The sequence below is a fragment of the Apteryx rowi genome, unplaced genomic scaffold (assembly GCF_003343035.1).
Source record: "Apteryx rowi isolate R43461 unplaced genomic scaffold, aptRow1 scaffold_563, whole genome shotgun sequence".
In the NCBI taxonomy this organism is placed as follows: domain Eukaryota; kingdom Metazoa; phylum Chordata; class Aves; order Apterygiformes; family Apterygidae; genus Apteryx; species Apteryx rowi.
The window spans coordinates 182,723-200,266 of NW_020450831.1; the positions used below are offsets into that span (position 1 = coordinate 182,723).

At 39.8% G+C, this 17,544-nt stretch overlaps 1 protein-coding gene across 1 annotated transcript in view; it reads left to right on the forward strand.

The window, feature by feature from the left end:
- The window catches only part of CDC42SE2 (CDC42 small effector 2), a 44,940-nt gene that overhangs the window by 22,435 nt on the left and 4,961 nt on the right, over positions 1 to 17,544 (forward strand). Inside the window, exon 3 of the mRNA XM_026081958.1 lies at positions 15,877 to 15,978. Within this exon, the coding sequence (XP_025937743.1) occupies positions 15,877 to 15,978 (102 nt within the window). The remainder of the gene's footprint in view (positions 1 to 15,876; positions 15,979 to 17,544) is intronic.

Genomic DNA, 17,544 nt, shown 5'->3' on the forward strand with positions numbered 1-17,544 from the left:
TAGCTGTCTTTGGCATAAAATAATAAAACTATCGAGAAAGAAGCATGTAGTCCTAAATGGCTGTTCAGGGCAGCAGTTGTGGAAGGCTACTATATAGCCTGTGCCTATGGACTTGGGGACACTTTATATGCTGAACCTCACAGCATCTCGGTGCAAGTCTCCTGCAGAGTTGTAGGTGGAGGCGAGGCACAGAGATTGTGCGGGACATTTGGGAAGGATGAAGGTCAAGGCAAATTCTGTGCCTTGATCATGGAAGCGTGCTTTTCTCAGACTGATATAGCCTGACACTATGGCATAGGGATTTCCCAAAATCTGATAAGAGCCGAATTTGGCAGGTGTCGTGTTGGTGAACCTTCTGTTCGAAACCAGCTTGTTTTATTGGCATAGCTGCAGGAGTCCACTGGGGACCTATGTATTGGTTAAAAAGGTATCTGACATTCAGGATATGAAACATAGGGTGTTTTCTTTTTGTTTTTTTTTGTTTGTTTTGTTTGTTTTTTAATGGTGTTTTCGGGCGGGGGTGGGGTGGTATCTGTTTTACCTTTTTTTTCTTTCTAATTTAGGAACCATAGTTGTTTTCCTACCAGCAATTATGTTTCAGTTCTGTGTCCACAGCTCTAGTTAATGGAAAAATGGAGTTGTGTGCTTATCTTTTTAGGTATCTTATGGTTTCATTTTCTGATGAGTACAAGGAAAAAGATTTACTGTAAATAATCTACGCTTAGGATTATGCCCCTAGTTTGCAAGTTCCCAGACTGTGGCTCTTTAGAGAACTGTTCTGTTTATTGCTTTTTTCTCCTCCTTGTTCTCTGACTTCTTTAACTGCCAGTGATTGTAAATCTGCGGCCGGTCGCTGCTGTTGGCTGTCTTATTTATGCCATAAGCCAACTACATTTGTGGAACTGGAAAGCAGTTGCCCTGAAGTTGCCAATAATACAAGAAGCTGGAGGAGGTTGAGGGAGCTATGCAGTACTTAACACGTTGCAATGCTAAGTTTCCCTTGTTCTGCTGACTACTACAGAACCAGGTTTTCCTACTCCATCTTCTTTTTTTTTTTTTTTTTAAGAAGCTCCCGAATATAGGCTTCTCGCGGCAAGACCGGTAGATCTGACGTACTGGGAAAGCCACTAACAATTTTATGGAATTCTTCAATGGATCCAGTTTCAGAACTGCCAGTATTAGATGGAGAGAACATTGCCAAAAAGTATGCAAGCAGGAGACATTTGCACAATACTAGAAATTCTGCCATTACAGTAATATGTTTAGTATTGATTAACTATAACCATTGAGTTAAATTAATAATTTGTAAAAATTATTAATTATTAATTTGCTAAAACTTATTGCTAAACCACTGAAAAACATGAAACTTGTGGAACAGAAAATGAAGTTAGCTCATTCGCTGGACTTGATGGATAGTTGAGGTTTTCTTTTCAGTGATGCCGAAGTTTTGCTGAAGACCTCAGACTACCGCTGTTGAAATTGAATCCATTTCTGCTGCCAGTGCAGAGAGGAATTCGTTTGTTTTCCACAGCCTTATTACTTGCATGCTAGGGGGGGAAAATGTTGGTCCGTAATAACTCAACAACTGCTGCCATCACTTCTATGGAATCATGACCGAGTTACTTATTTCTTTGGACGGCCTGAATCCCCTTTATTAATTCCAAGTTAAATTTTGAAGTTAGATGTAAAAAGAAAGCCAAGTGCAAAGGAAGCACAGAAAGCAAGTCTGGTTTGAGGATGCACCTTCCCAGACAGACTAGTATGTTTGCTCTAAGGATGAAGTAACTATATTCATGTAGACAATTGTCACAGTACTCCATCATGATTACTTAAGATGCTTTCCCTGATAATCCGTGTACCTGCTGCATTTTTATACTTTTGTGGGTTAATCACATAGCATACTACACAAATAAAACACATTTTTTTCCCATAATTTCTCTATATTTGGTTAGTGCCACAGTCAAATTTCAATCAAAAATTGGCGCAAATGCTCTGCGAGGAACTGCTCATGAAGCAGTGATTGCGGAGAGGTGCATACCCTTTTGAAGAACAAGCAGTGGTGGCAGTGAGTGCTTCTCAGTGTAGTGCCTTATGTAAGGAGTGCTTGCTGTATTTTGCAGAAGACCTGTAAAACAAGGTGGGGTAGCCTTGTCAAAGAAATGGAGAAGAAGCTGGAAAGACTTTCTGACTGCTATGAGCAGACAAGAATGCCTTTGAAAACTAAAATATATATATATATATTTTTTTTTTTTAATGGAAAATTCTGAATAATAAATGTACCTGAGATTTTCTGTATCTTCTTACTGCAGCTAGTGGAGGAGCAAGGAGCTTTTGCTACGGATTTTCCCCAAGGTTGTATTCAGAAGTATGAATTTTAACAAATAAGTTAGGAATATGGGACAGTCTCTCGTGACAAAATTTAAATACTTAATGATTGTTTACACTCAAGACCTGTGGAACTGTGGCATGCCTCAGCTAGACTGGGCAAAAGTGCCTGTACATGCTTGAAATTGGTATTTTCCATTTGATATGAGGTTGGATAAGGCAGCAAGGATTTCTTCATTTTGCCAGAGGAAAGCAGTGCAGTCCATGATAGGACTTCCTTCATGTTCGGTGTTGAGCTGAGCTAGGTAGGCATCCTGGGGTGACTAAACGTGCTCCAGCACAAGGGCTTTGCCCTCTTGTGTTTCTTCCAGGCCGATGGATTTGCAGTGGCACGCTGTTCTGCTATCCCTTTGCCCCATGCTTTTGCTGGGGATTTGGTAATTAGCTCCCTGAACAACTTCCCTCTCATCTTTTTTTTACTTTCTTTTCTGCCACACTTTAAATGAGGAGGCACCTGTGGGCACAGGTCTTTGTGTGTCAGCTTACACTGAGGGGAAACTGGAACAAGCACCAGTGCTTTCTGTGGCTGGGATTTTTTTTTTTTTTTTTTTTTTTTAAATAAACTCTCACATAGTTGTGCTAGTGTCAGATGCTGTTTTGAATATGCTGAGCAGAGCGCTGTTTTAAGCCTGAGTGCAGCTATTGGTATAAATACTTCTTCAGAGTTGCTGGTATCCTCCAGAGGATCCTCCAGCTGCTGGTATCCTCCAGAGGAGCTTCTGTCCATACTACATGTGCACTCAGCATCTAAGCGGCCCTAAAATACCTACTGGACTGTCCCTTGTTAAATTGTTTTGGATTTTTTTTTTTTTAATAATGCCATCACTCTCACGTGCACTGGTGGGATCATCATCTAAAAGTGTGACTGTTTTTCATAGTATGGGTAGAATATGGGAGGGTGTTCCTGTTCCCATTGTGTAGATTGTAACTCCTATTTTTGCTTTGACTTTACAAGACCAAGCAAAGACAGACTAGATTATAGTGTAATGTCTTGTGGGATGTATTTGTTCCAGTGACTTACCTAAATGAACTGGATGAACAGTTTTTCAAAGATAACAAACAAATTTGGGAGCTTTACAGAAGTCATTGTAGGAACAGGAGGTGGGATGGGCGCTGCAGCAAACCTGTGATTCCTTGTTTACAAATGTCCTCCCTGCTATTGAAATGGGGTACCCAGGGCTGCGAGCCAGCACTTGCACACCGGTGAGGGACCAGGTCAGGATGCCTTTGGAACAGCAAGGAGAACGCAGAGATAATGATGAGTTGGTACAGGTGACAAGTAACCTAGCAAGGAAATACCTGTGGGAGGATTGCCAGGAAGGTCAGCAGTCAGGCATGTGTCTCATGGAGCTGACACGTGAATTACTTCCCTTTTCAAAAGGATTTGTATGGAAAAAGAAATCTCTTCATTCAGAGCAAGTTCATTTTGATGTTAAAGTTTCTATGCGCAAGCCCTGAGAAGTAAGAAGTACAGTACACCATTAGAAAACCAGGTGAATATTCAGTTTTTTTGTTGTGTATGTATATGGACAAATAAGAAGCTGCTGTTACTTGGATGAAATGCTTTCAAGCTTGGAAGATGACATGCACAAAGGTTTTTAAAAGCTGATGAATGTGCTGTGTCTGTGGATGTCGACTCCTGAGGATGATATTATTAAGTGTTGTGGCTTTGTTTTTGCCTGCAGCACAAGCACTAGAGCTTCCACCCATGAATTCTGCCACTAACAAATACCAGTGCTGTAACACCAGAGGGATGCATCTTCTCCCAGCAAGGGAACTCGTATGAGTTGCTTGTAAAAGGTTTACTGAAAATACCACGTGTGCCCTTATTTGTTGGCATAGTCAAGGGTGAATCAAAACGTGCAATACTTAATTGCTGCTTGGGAGTGCATATTGGAATGGTTTAGAGCTATTACCCTCAGAGAGGTAGGTGTTTTAACTAGCTGTTCCAGAGGAAGTATTAGACTGATTGATTGGTTTTGTATTGTGAGTATGACTGAGGATCTTATGTCAGGCAGTGGCTATTACTTATATCCTGTTTGGAAGCAGTATTTCACTTTATTTCTGCTTTTGCTCCACTTGTCTGTAGTGGAGTTTGGTATGTGGAGATATTTCTGATTTAGATTGTATTATACAGAGTAGGATGTATATATATATAGGAGTACAAAAGGCTAATATTTACCTCTATCCGGAAGCATGCATCCTGTGTACACACGTCTGCACAAATATAACAAACCTGTTTCAGCTAGCCAGCTAGCTCTAGGAAGCCTTATTACAGGATTTGCAAGCATAAAATATAACTTCTTAACAAAAGAACTTCAATGCGCAGCATATTTAAGGACATCTGAAGCTTTTGTTTGTATTTTAGTTGGGGCTGACATTCATTTGGTTTAATACGAGGGGTTTCATGTTGTAAGTCTTGACACGTTTCCTCTAGAGAGCTGTGACTCTCATCATGCCAGCTGACCTCTGAAATATTTCCTGTGTTCTTCTCAGGAAAGGTCAGCGAGTAAAAAGAGAGCAAGCTTAACATGATACAGGTCTCAGTGTGTTGCTGTCAGGACTTTTGGAATTAATTGTTTTTGAGAGGGTACTAAATATTTCCAGAAAGCTTGTATTGGGATGTCTCTGCACTATTTGTTTACTCTGTCCTATTTTTTTTTTTTAACATTCTGACTTTGAGCGCTGCATCTGTGTCCTAGCAATGTCAATGCTAGCCCAATCTTGCTGCATATTTTTCTTTGCCGCTGTCCTAAGTCAGAGACTTGGAGGGCCGAAGAGACCTGGATGCCGTGTAGTGCAACGCCCCCACCCAAAGCAGGGCCTTCTATAGCTGGTTGCTCAAGACCACATCCAGTAGATGGTTATCTCCATCCAATTGGTTATCTCCCAGGCTCAACAGTTTTTTCGGGTTGCTGTTCCAGTGTTTGACCTCCTTCATAATGAAAATTTTTTTAGGTTAATCAGAATTTTCCATGTTGCAACATGAGGCTGTTGCTTCTGATCCTATCACTGTACATCTCCGAGAAGAGTCTTGTTCTGTGCCCTCCTGGCAGGTTGTTGAACACCACAATAAGACCACAAGCAGATTTCTCCTCTTTCTTAAGGCTACACAAACCCACTTCTTTCAGCCTCCCCCTGTGTGTCAGGTGCTGCAGGGCTGTTGTCCCTCACCGATGTCCCAGCTGTGGCTTCACTCTGAAAGCTGCAGTGATAAATGCCATGCTCCCAGCTGTTGGAGCCAGTGAACTGCCCTTCTTCCAAGTAACAACTTGGGCGTTAGATGTTATGCTGCTCAGCAACTGTATGAAAAGGTTATATCTTGAATGCGAAGCTTTGACTATCATTGAGCGATCACAAGCTGGTATCATAGACTTACTCCTTGTATCAACGGCAGGGTGTGATGCAGCTGAACTACCTGTACAGTCAGGACTATATAGTCTGTCTAAAGACATTGAAGCACTATGGTTGCAATAGTAGAAACCCAGTATTATTGTTTTGGGTGACTGGTGTTCTTTTTAGCTATGTTAAATGGGCCTTAATCACCAAAAGTAATGGACTGTTGTTATTGGAAAGAAAAGCTGTTAGTGGCAGAAATGTGTGTTTGCTAAATCGCGTTATAAATGTCATCTTGCAATTGTGCTAATGTGTATCTTGAAAAAGAAAGTAGTTATTAGCTATACCAAGAAATTGATCCCAATTTATTACATGTCTTCAAGTTGGTTTAAGCCTCAAGAATTGAACAAGTTCCCTTTAATGTGTGAGCTAAACACACTTCTTAAAAGACCTGTTGTCTCTTAGTCATTTGACCTCATCTGGCAAATTTTCCTGTTTATTTAGAAAACATAGGCTACAATTGCCAGTTTTGTCATGTGATGACTAACACCATCATAATATAATGGAATATTGTGTAAACGGATCAAGAAGCACACACTTGAACAGACTGAAGAAGGTGGCGTTGTGTTGAATTTGCTAAAAACAAAGGAGCTGTTGGACATAACAGCCATACACAATACAGTGCAAGGTCTTCATTTCCAAAATAGATTGGTCTGCTGAAAAGTTCTACTTAAAATTAGGCTGAAAAATCTGATGAAATGAGCTCTTCTGCCATTTTAGGTTTTTATTTGCCTCTTACTTAGGTCTTTGTATAAATACAAACAGAGCTGCTAATTCCTTTGCTTATGAGTTCAGAAGGCTATCAAATGTGCTCATTCTTTTTTCCTGTCACTTGTCAGTCAGTAAATGCCAAATGGTGTTGCCTAAAGGCTAAATCCAGTGTACGTGCAATACTCAATTTATTAGATTCCATGAGTAATTGTAACTGCTTAAATTATTTAAAGCTTTTCTCTTTTTCAATCCTTTGTCTCCGTTTCCTAACTTTTCTTTAGCTAGAGGAGTCTGGCTGCAGAAAACCTGATGACAGCTAAATGTGCTGCTGGCCTACTACTTATTTCTGTTGCAAAAGAACTGGCATGAAAACCTGTTCTGATTTCCTCTTGCTTCTATTCTGATGAAACCATATTTAGTCAGATATGCAGGAAAGGACTCCTTTCAGTCAAGACTTGTAAGCAATCTTCTAGAAATTGCCAGTGTAAGTGACTCAAAAATCACTGTTAGGAAAGGTGGTGGCTTTGGTGTTTTGCAGTTGGTGGAGATCACAGAGCTGGCCTGAACATCGCTATGTTGGACTTTAACTCCCACCCGTTACTGTTTTGGAATAAGCTTATCACTGAAATACGGTGATTTGGAGGGAGTAGATGGCCTTTTATCTTGCATATTATCTTAATTGTGCTTCTTTATGTGCGTCTTCTGTAGGGTAGACCTCTTGAGGTAATGCATTTGAACCTGAAAATGCTGGTTCTTCATCCTTGCTGCTTTGGGGAGAAAGTGAGCTCTTGCAATTCAATATAGTCAGCATCACTTTTCGTAGCTGAAAAGTTAAAAGTTATATATTAAAACTCTGAAAATATGCTACTGCCTGACTGGAATTGTAACATGACAGTGGATGGTGTCTCTTTTTTTTTTTTTTTTTAATATATGTATATATATGCACACACACACACACATATATGTATCAATACTTTAAAAAGTGTGTATTTATATATATATGTGTGTGTGTGTGTGTGTATGTATAAATAAAAACACAGATTTCTAGGATCCTTTTTAGGGAGAAAAGCATGGCAACATGCATCCTAAAGGCACAATGCACAAAAGACAAATACAAGGGACCCCCTGACCCCACAGCCTCTCTCTGTGGGATTCGGTGGAAGGTGCTCTGAGGCCATTTCGGCTGATCTTGATGGGGCAGGAGGGGAACCCAGACACACCATTCAGACCACAGCTTGTCTGCAGAGGTAGAGCGCAGGCCTCACTGCTGAATGCGATGCTGTGAGGATGGGTAGAGCCATGCAGCGTGCGTTACGTTGGAGGAAACAGCCACCCTGAGTATGTTGGAGGCTTTTTTTGGGAGCAGAACAGCATGTGTGTGGGAGGACACAAAGCCACTTCTGTGGGGTGATCTGATACTTCCTATTCCAAGCAAGTACCTAACTCTTCCTGTGAATTAACGTGTGTAGGATCAGGTGGGTGGCCCTGCATTGGGACTCCTTTGCTTTCGCTGTTAGTGTTTTCTCTCAAGAGCAGATGAGAAGGGTAGGAAAGATCAAAGAAGGAAGAGAAAATCAAGGGTGTTTTTTCACTTCTGGTTTCTCTTCTAACAGTACAAATTCTCCGTCTTGAAATGACTGACTATCTTGTCTTTGATTAAATCCTTTTCTTAGTTTTATGTCTTACTCAGATTTATCTTTGGCTAGCACTGCTTTTGAAGTTTCAGCTGAGGTCTTGAATGCAAAGCCAGCAAACAGCTCTGATTCAACAGGGATGTGTATCATTGAAAGCTTTAATAGATCCCTTTATCTTCAGGGAGAAGCTTGGTGTGCAAGATCCCTGAGAGTAAATTAACAGATTAGAACAGCTCATTTTTTGCATTGGGTTGCCGTAACCTAACACTGGAAGGAATGACAACAGAAATCCTCAAACCCAAAAAGTGTTGCCATTTGAGGGCTATTTGTGAGGGAAGGTCAAAAAACACAATAGCTCAGAGCCTCCGCCTAAATCTGATAGTTCCTATTTCAAAAAAGAGTTTAGCAGATTGCATACTTGCCTATCACTGTTCTGATAGCCCAAGCTGTTGAGTTCGTGAGCAGAGTAGCTCCTCGCCCTGAAAGCAAATGCACTAGCCAGCTACAAAAGTGAACAGGAGCATATCTGTTGTTTGTGTCTGTCTCGCCTCCCAGGAGAGTGACAATTGTAGTGGTTGTAATGGGATATTTTTTGATGAGAGTTTGTAATTTGGATTTTTTATTTTTATTTTTTTTAGTATGGAAGATGCATTGTATCTCTAAATCGTGGTGTGGAAAGGATTAGAACATGCAGTTAAGGATCCAATTTATTAGGATTTGTTATGTTCAAATTACCCTGCTGTTATTTAAAAGCCAGGCTTTCAAAGAGCTATAGTGGAGAACAAATTGCTTCTTACTGTATTAAAGGAAGTCATTATACTGACAGAGAGGGCAGCAGCTGAGCAGCCTGAAAAACTGACCCTCCTGTTTTGGAGGCAATTTTAAAAGCTGTGCAACTTTCTAGCGCTCATGATTGCATGGGCATCCTCCTGGTCTGTAAAGAGCAAACTTTTTTGGAGGTCATAAATGTACGTGGTCATTCTCTGACCGCAGACACTCGTTCTGTGAAGGAGCCCTTTACAGCGTCCGGCTGGATCACTCACATCTCTGTTCACTGGGAATAGTCTCCCAGGAGGGAGATAGCGAGTAAATTTATTAAGTCTTGAATGAGGCTTCAAAGAGGAATTATAAGTTCTTGAGCCACCCTCTTGCCAAGAGTGATGATAAGCCTGTTTTACGAGAGTAATCATTTAAGAAAAGGGAAAAACTACTTTTTTTGTCTCAGCTAAGCTCCTGAGCCTAGTGAGCACTGCTGACTCGAAGTGGTCCTGCCAGGTAAATGTGACCCGCATAAGCTGCATGCTGTTGGAATACCCAAATCTAAGATGTAATAGTGTGGATACCTTGGTTTCCATGGTCTGTGTTCCTTTTAAGGCTGATTAACTTTTTAAAAATAGGCTTACCAGGGGTTAAAGGAGAGACTGATAGAAGACTGGAAGATGAATCTCGAGAAGCTGGCTTTTTACTGTGCTTCAGATTAGGTGCCAAAGTTTGAGGTTTTTTTCCTGATTATATATCAAGGCTGCTTGATGTTAAAATAAAATAGATGTTTCTCATCCTTTTATTCGGAAAGGAAGATTGGAAAGCACAGGGATTATGCCTCAATAAATGTCGCTCTTTAGCTTTTCTGCATGTGCGCCTTTGTGGCAAATTTACAAATTTTGTATTGAAAAATCTTAACGGGGAGGCCAAAATAACAGATTGTCATGAAGAATAATAGAGATAGTCTTGCAGAGTAAGCAGAAATGATGGCAAGTATGGGCCAGAGTTCCTCTTCTACAGATAATTAGATAGAAAGACAAAGAAAGAACTGTCAAGAAATGAAGGTGTATCATCATTGTACATAATGTATGTGTTTATGATTTTATATACGGACCATTTCATATTGATTTGGTTCTAGCTGGAAACCTGGTGTGCTGGATCAGACTAGATCAGATCAGCGTGCTGTTTCCTTTCCAACTTAGTTTACTATACCCTACTCTTTTTTCCAAACAGAGATAAATATTAAATTAAGGAAGAATGTCTGGATGCACTATATATATATATATATGTGTGTGTGTGTGTGTGTGTGTGTGTGTGTGTGTGCCAAACCCATATAAATATATATGGAAGCACACTCAATGAAAAATCTCACAGCTGTAAGGTTTTGGTAAACATTACAAAGGTAGCAGTTGGCAAGTTAAGTTTTATCCTTGTCTTGTTTTTGTTTGATTATGTGAATCAAAAATATTCTCCTAAATAAAAAAGCAGCAAAACCACTATATCTGCATTAGTTTTGACCATTATTCTTTAAAATTAACTTTCAGTATTTGTGACTTAAATACCAAAGCTTGTTATTTTTAATGCAAGGTGCAGCTCCAGTCTGTCCCTGACACTAATTTGTCGCTAGCATAGATATGGTCCGCTCTTTCCCTTTGGTAGACTCACGTCAGTGGGTGTTCTGCTGCTTAGTTTCTTATAGTTTACTTGAAATTACTGCAGTCTTAAGATATAAAAAGCCAGGACAACCTGTAGAGCATTGCTGTGAGATGAAGAAAGTTGACAGTTTTTCTTGTGTATAAAGTGGAGATCCAATGAAGTGGTAGGTGACAGGGAAAAAGTGACATATGGAGGAATTTTAATAAAGAAGCATTGTTTTCAGAAACCATACATGTTTGCAGTATGGGAATAGCTTATGCTCTTTGAATTTCTTCTGTTTCTACTATGTATCACTTTATGCTTAGAAATCACGTTCCTGATCTGCATCCACAATACCACTTTCTTTTGAGAGCTGACAAGGGCCTTTGTCGAGCTGAAATAGGGGCTTCTGCAATTAAAATCACCATAGGCTTGTGGCACAAGGGAGCAGATCCTTTGAAGTGGTGTGCCTCAGTTAGATTTCAGCCAGACTGGGATTTAGGATGTGTACCTAGCTGCTATCTCCCAAAAATCTGGTGTAGATTAAGCAGAGCATGCTTTTCTGCCAGCTAAACTGGTGGAGTTAAAGCTGGAGGAACAGGTTACATATATCATGTCAGAGGTTTTGACTTGGAGATTTCTTGGCTTTTGATTCCCTGAGTATATAAGTTACTACTTGCAGTGACTTTCGATGGTATCTTTGTATGCTTTATTCTGCATTTGACTTCACTTTTGATTTCTCTTTTTAACAACTTCCAGAAGAATAACTTGTTGCCTGCTAGAATCTAAGTGACATCACTCAAATCTTCTGTGATATATGTGAGACTTGGAGAAATTTCATAGGAGAAATTTCAAAAACTTTACTTTTTTTCCATATGCATGCAGGCAGATAGATGAATGTGACTGAGCACTGTTGCCACTGCTATGCAAAGGCTTGAGCTAAAGAAGTGCAGCCCAACCTCTGTACAAAACCTTGAGATGGTCAGAAAAGATAATTTCTCTGAAAAATAAAAAAGGAATTAAAAGAAAAGCTTTGGTCTGGAACTATCAGTGGCAATTATTTGTTTAAAGAAACAGATTTCAGTTTTGAGTTTCTAACAGTAAGTAGCTTTTTAAACTATGAAAGATGTTTTTCAATAAAATACTTGTAATTTTGCTAACTGGTAGGTTGAGTACATGGTATAATGAGATGAATTTTTTTAAACCTTATCAAAAGTTTCAAAACCTTATAGGGTTAAAATCATTTCCAGGCAATGCAAATCATTGGTGGCTTTCTGAATCCTGATCTTAAACTTCAAAAAAGACACTAGCCTGTGTGGGTGCAAAAGATCATTCACAGCTTAAGAACAGAAGAGACATCAGTTCTTCCCTGCATTACTATGGTAACTGGAATGTGATATGGTTTCAGGGTAGCTGCCATATGTGTGCAAAGCACAGCTTCTGAGCTGGGTCCTCAGAATGCTTCCACTCCCCTCCAACCTTTATCGCACAAACTTGCGTCCCCTGTACTAGTGATTACAGATGGCTTATTCGTTTTGTGGGGTAAAGATGACCTGGGGTGTCATTTGGAATCCAAATTCATTAGAATTTGTGAAGAGAACAAACTGAGGAAAGCCATTAAATGATATTTTTATATTCCACTTCCAGGATCCCATAACAAGAAAGATAACAAACAAGTTAGTTAATCATAAGGTGATTTTTATTATTTTCTCCCCCACCCCAAGAAAACATCCACAAGAGAAACAGATACAGGGAATCAGGATCTCGTTGTGGTTAGGTTATCTGAGTTAGGACTTAACGGGGTTCTGCCAGAAATGTCTCCCTTACTTTAAAACAGATAGTATTAATACTCAGTTGTATGTATGTTAAGTCCTTTGTGCTAGCATCGTATACATGAAGAGTTGTGCGGATCACCTTTGTAGTTGGATCTCATTATTGGACTGATTAGTGATATTTATATTCTAAGGTTAATTATTTATGGTATGTTTCCAGATGGAGGCTGGGGTACAGATGAAGGCTAACTGGAATTGATTTTGGTTGCTACAAGAGTTTGGGTGCTTCTGGGAGCTTAAAGACTTTATCAGCTTGGGCACATGGCTTGCATTAGGAACAAGCACAGAATAGGCACAAATGACATATTGAGGGGAAAAGAGCATAACTGGGCTATTTCTTCTAAAGTGAAAGATGAATATGCTGCTTCTGTGCTCCTTCCAGATTACATATACTAAATTTATTGAAGAATCAATCCATGTGTCAGTCCTTATTGTTTACAGAATAATGATAGTGCATGTATTCTTACAGGTGCAGGACCTCAGAAAATAATAAGAAAACTTCAGAATTAAATCCTAGCAAAGATAATGTTTGTGGTGTCATCTGTAAGTTTTGTAGCCTTTCTAAGCATGCTCCCCGACTCTTCTCTCTTGTGCTATATCCTCCGAAAACAGGTGACTTTTTGCTGTGCTCGCCCTATCAATTCACCTAGCCTAGTCAGTCTTATTAGCTCTCTCAGTGAGGCTGTCTTCACTAAGAAGTAGCACATCCTAGTGAGAGCAGTTTTGTAGAGCAAAACAATTGGTATTGAGGAACCCAGGTGCATGTTAGATGCATTTTGGGGTTTACTTCAGACTGACCTGTCTGGTCCTGTGGCCTCAATATCCACTAGCAGTTGGAATGCATCAGCTATAGGAGAGCATCTCTGGTTCAGCTTCATCTGAAAGAAATTCAGTTTATGCACTCCAAGGTTACGCAGCAATTCAAATCAAAGCATGGTAAATAGGGACAGGCAAAGTCGCTTCAAAAGCATGCTCCTGAACAAACCTAAAAATGTAATGTAAATGCAAACTAAGTGCTCCTGCAGCAAAAAAAGCAGCACTTTATTTGCTTTTAGCATGAACTGCTTTGGGGTCTTGATTTAGCAGAGCATTAAATTTAGTCCTGTTGCTTCAAGGCATCAGTGGGCACGTGCCAGGGTGTAGCTGGCTGATGGCCTCAGCAAAGAAACTTGCTGAAGATAAGAATCAGGGTTTGATGGCAGTTTGCTTTAACTAGTGATTACTGGTTCACTAGCTGATGATTAGAGGAGAATCATTTCCAGGCTTTCATGAAAACCAGCGCTTTAATGCTGTTGCTGATATGCCAATATTCTTAGCAACGAGTATAGAAGGAAAATAGGTTGAGTTGCCCAAAGAAAGGTTTAAGTTCTTGAGGGAAGCGGACTTTGAGATTGTCTATGGTTTTGGTCTGAATCAAAACCCCAGCATTTCGAAACAATGTATTAAAAACAACAATTCAAGGCTTTATTATTTAGATTTACACAAACAACTCTGACTTTCTGGTATTCTCAAAAATGCAATATAAACTAAACTTCTGCAAAATTGAAACAATTGTGGAAGTGTTTTGATGGAGTTGTGTGTTCCTGTGGCATGGGACTCCAGAGATTCTTGTCTCCATAGAACAAGGACTATAACACAGGCAAACTGTTTCAGCATTTTACAATATTATATTGTGTAAATACAGAAACTGTATTTAAAGTAATCGTTACAGGTGGGGATGCTATGAATCCTGAACACTTCAGATTAGCAGTTCTCACCCAATGTAGGCATGAAGATCTCTCCCCTCAAGTTCATCACGTATGGCTTACTAGCTTCTATCATGCATAACTTAGATTGCTGTATATATGAGTTTGACTTCCAGATTGAAATGTTAATGCATTGGAACACAGTAATAGATTCTGTTGTAGCTATTTATATCGCTGCATGAAATATATTAATGCTTTCTGGTTTTGAGATATCTAGATTAATTTTCACAAACGCTTTCTCCTTGAAAGTCCTCAGACTACCTGAAAATGTTTTTTATACGGTTATTTTATTTGGCTGATCTTGTCAAACTTGTAGAGAATTTGCTAATAGTTTTGGCATGGGACAGGTCACTTTGTTTTGGCTGTCTCTGGGTGAGTTTGCCTTCCCCTTTCCCACCCCACCCCTTGGCTGTTAAGTATGGATGCAGTAAGGTACTGAAGCCTCCTGAAACTGGCTTTAGCAATAGGGAAAAAGTACAGGAAAGGACTAAAAGTGTTTTATGCTTGCTGGCTAAGGCCTGTGATATATTCTCATAGCTGTGGCTCTGATTCATAAAGATTGATCTGTAGCTGTGTTTTAACAGCGGTGGGTCCACTCGTGAGGCATGTATCTTCCTGCCTGAGTCTGGGTTGGGCCTAAGATCTTATTGCAGGCTAGAAATGGAGATCTCTCAAAAAATGAGACTGAGCAGGCTTCAGGACAATGGGAAGCTTTTAACTGAGCTTAAGTGGCTTCTTAACTGTTACACTGTATTTTGTTTCGCCTACGTTAAGTTGAAATACTCTTGCTGTGCTCTGTGGCTCTTCTCAGTGTTTAAACAGGAGGTGCCGGCCTGGGGTGGCTGTGGGCTGCGTGTGTCGCTCTGCTCGAGCTCGCCGGCTCTGGCCTAGGAGATAAGGACTGAGGTTTTTCCATTTTAGTCTCCTTTAGACGCAATGCTCAGCTGGAGGCAGAGAGCCAAGGCAGCTTTTATTAGAGGAAGTCCTTACTGCCTCTAATTTCTCATTTGCCTGTTATTACATTACATTAATACAAATTGAAGCTGTGACTCTGAGAAAGGGGAGACTGAGGTTAAGTTACTCCTGCATTAGGTCTCGCAGCATGGGAATCGGAGTATCTTTGGTATGTAATCCGGCATCCTGCCTTAATATCACACTATACCCCTGCAGCTCGCACACCGCAACCATGCAGAGTGCGAGTTACCTGCGTATGCAGGCTCCAGGAGGAATCTGGCTGTGACTAAACCTGGTCAAATTCAAGGGATGTTCTGCAGGTCAGTGAAGAATGTCTCTAGAAATAGGTACATAAGGTCCCTCGGTGCCACAGCAAGGCAACACAAATTCTCCAAGTTAGCGGTTTCATATGCTCCACGAGTGCTCTTTGATTCTTGTTTCAAATAATTAACCCTCAAATTTGATTTATCATGTTTAAATACATACTGACAGAAGTTACTGTATGAAACATTGCAGATATTATTTAATACACGGTGGGATGTACTAAGGTTATTTATGAATATTTGGTTGGTCTAAATGTTAGGAGCGATCTCAGTGCTGGTCTAATGGTCTGCTGTTGATCCTCCAAATAAAAACTAAGTACAGTATTACTGATGTCTCAGTTCACCTGAAAATTTGGACTCTACCTTTCAATTCTATGAAAATATTCTATGGGGTGCAAAATATCATAGTGTTAACAATTAACATTTATATTTATGACGCATATTGGCTTTGTCTTTTTGAATGAACCTCAATCAGACGGTTTCTTTACCTTCCTTTCAGAAAAGACGACGGCGGATTGACCGAAGCATGATTGGAGAGCCAACAAACTTTGTGCACACAGCTCACGTAGGATCAGGAGACCTGTTCAGTGGAATGAATTCGGTAAGTGGGAGCGGATGAAGAATATTGCATCTTAGACAGGATCCAGGAACACTTTATTTGAACTCTGTGGCTGGAGCAATTAGTCGAAGGAGTGATTCTCCGCTGAGTTCATAAGCGTTTCTGTAAAGCTTAAGAACAGCCTGCCAGTGTGTTAAGTCCAAACCTTAACCACTTGCATTCAAGATTGTGGAATATCATATAAAAAATTCCTGCATTTATTGACAATACATAATACGTGCTGTATAAACTGTATAGGCTATCTGATGAGTATTTTAGAAAAAGAAAAAAAATTCAGAGAGCATTTGTGAACTAAAATAGAGTATATTTCAAAATACATTAGAGCATTTTAGAATGAAAATCTCTTTAGAATAGCTTATAATTCAGATTAGACTTCTTATCTTAAAAGTTTTTTAGCATTTTTAGTGTAGTCTATTCAAAACTCTCTACCTTTTCTTAGTTCATGGTTCATGCAAATATTTTTGTTTGTCCTTGTTGGGGTTTTCTATACTCTGTTAACTCTATTTGTGATGTGAATTATTTCCAGAGCGAGCAACGCTGATGTCATGGGCAGGGTTTTGTGGCTTCCTGTAGGTGATAGGATCGATGAATGTTTTTTATATCTTTGAAAGTGAAAAACAGAGGCTAAGACAGGATATCGAAAGGGAGTTTATGAGGATAGATTGCTTTTGTACTACTTAGTATTTTCTGTGAAATGTCAATCTGTTTTTAAGGTCAGATTTATTTTATTAATATGTCAGCTAAGAAAAGGGTGGTGCATAGATAATGAGGAAAAAATGACACTTGATCTTAACAATCCCCTTTAAAGGGGAAGAAAACGGTTTGGAGATGGTGGGGTTTTGGTAAAGGGGAAGACGGAGCTCTGTCCGAGGTAGCGGAACAAAGAGCAGAGCTGTAAAGAAAAAGTCAGTCGTCCTGCAGGCAAGCGAGGGCATTTGTAGCTTCCTAGAAACTAATTTGATTTTACAGCTCATTGAGATCAGGAAAAAACTTTTGTAACTCAGTTGCTACTGGGAAAGGGCAAAACCTTGGAAATCTGGCATGGCAAACAAAATACCAGTTTTTTCCCAATCCGTTATGTTGCTTTAGGAAGTGATCTGTACTAAAGCATCTGTAAACAAGTTAAATAGACAAACACAGCTTCAGCTTGATAAAATTCAATTAAAGCTCATTATCTATTAATGCAATATATTACATTAATATTTAAAACAATGCATAAATTGAAATGATGAAGCGAGCGAGTGGTGGTCTTAATAAAATTAGAAAATGCGTGGCTTTGGGGTTTTTTTAGCTGTTTGCTATCCCTCCTGTGAGAACCTTTCTCATTCTCACCGCTGAGCTGCCTCGTGGGAGGTTGCAGTGGTTGCCTGAAGCTTTGCTCTCCCACCGCAGACAAAGACAGACACATGCACTTTGCCCTCGCCTTTGCCTTGCATAAAATCCAGCTCATCTACAAATAATAAATAACCACTATTGTCTATGTGGACTTTCTTTCATTTTTGAACACTCACACCTGGTTTTGTATGTTTTGTATGTTTTGTATGTTTT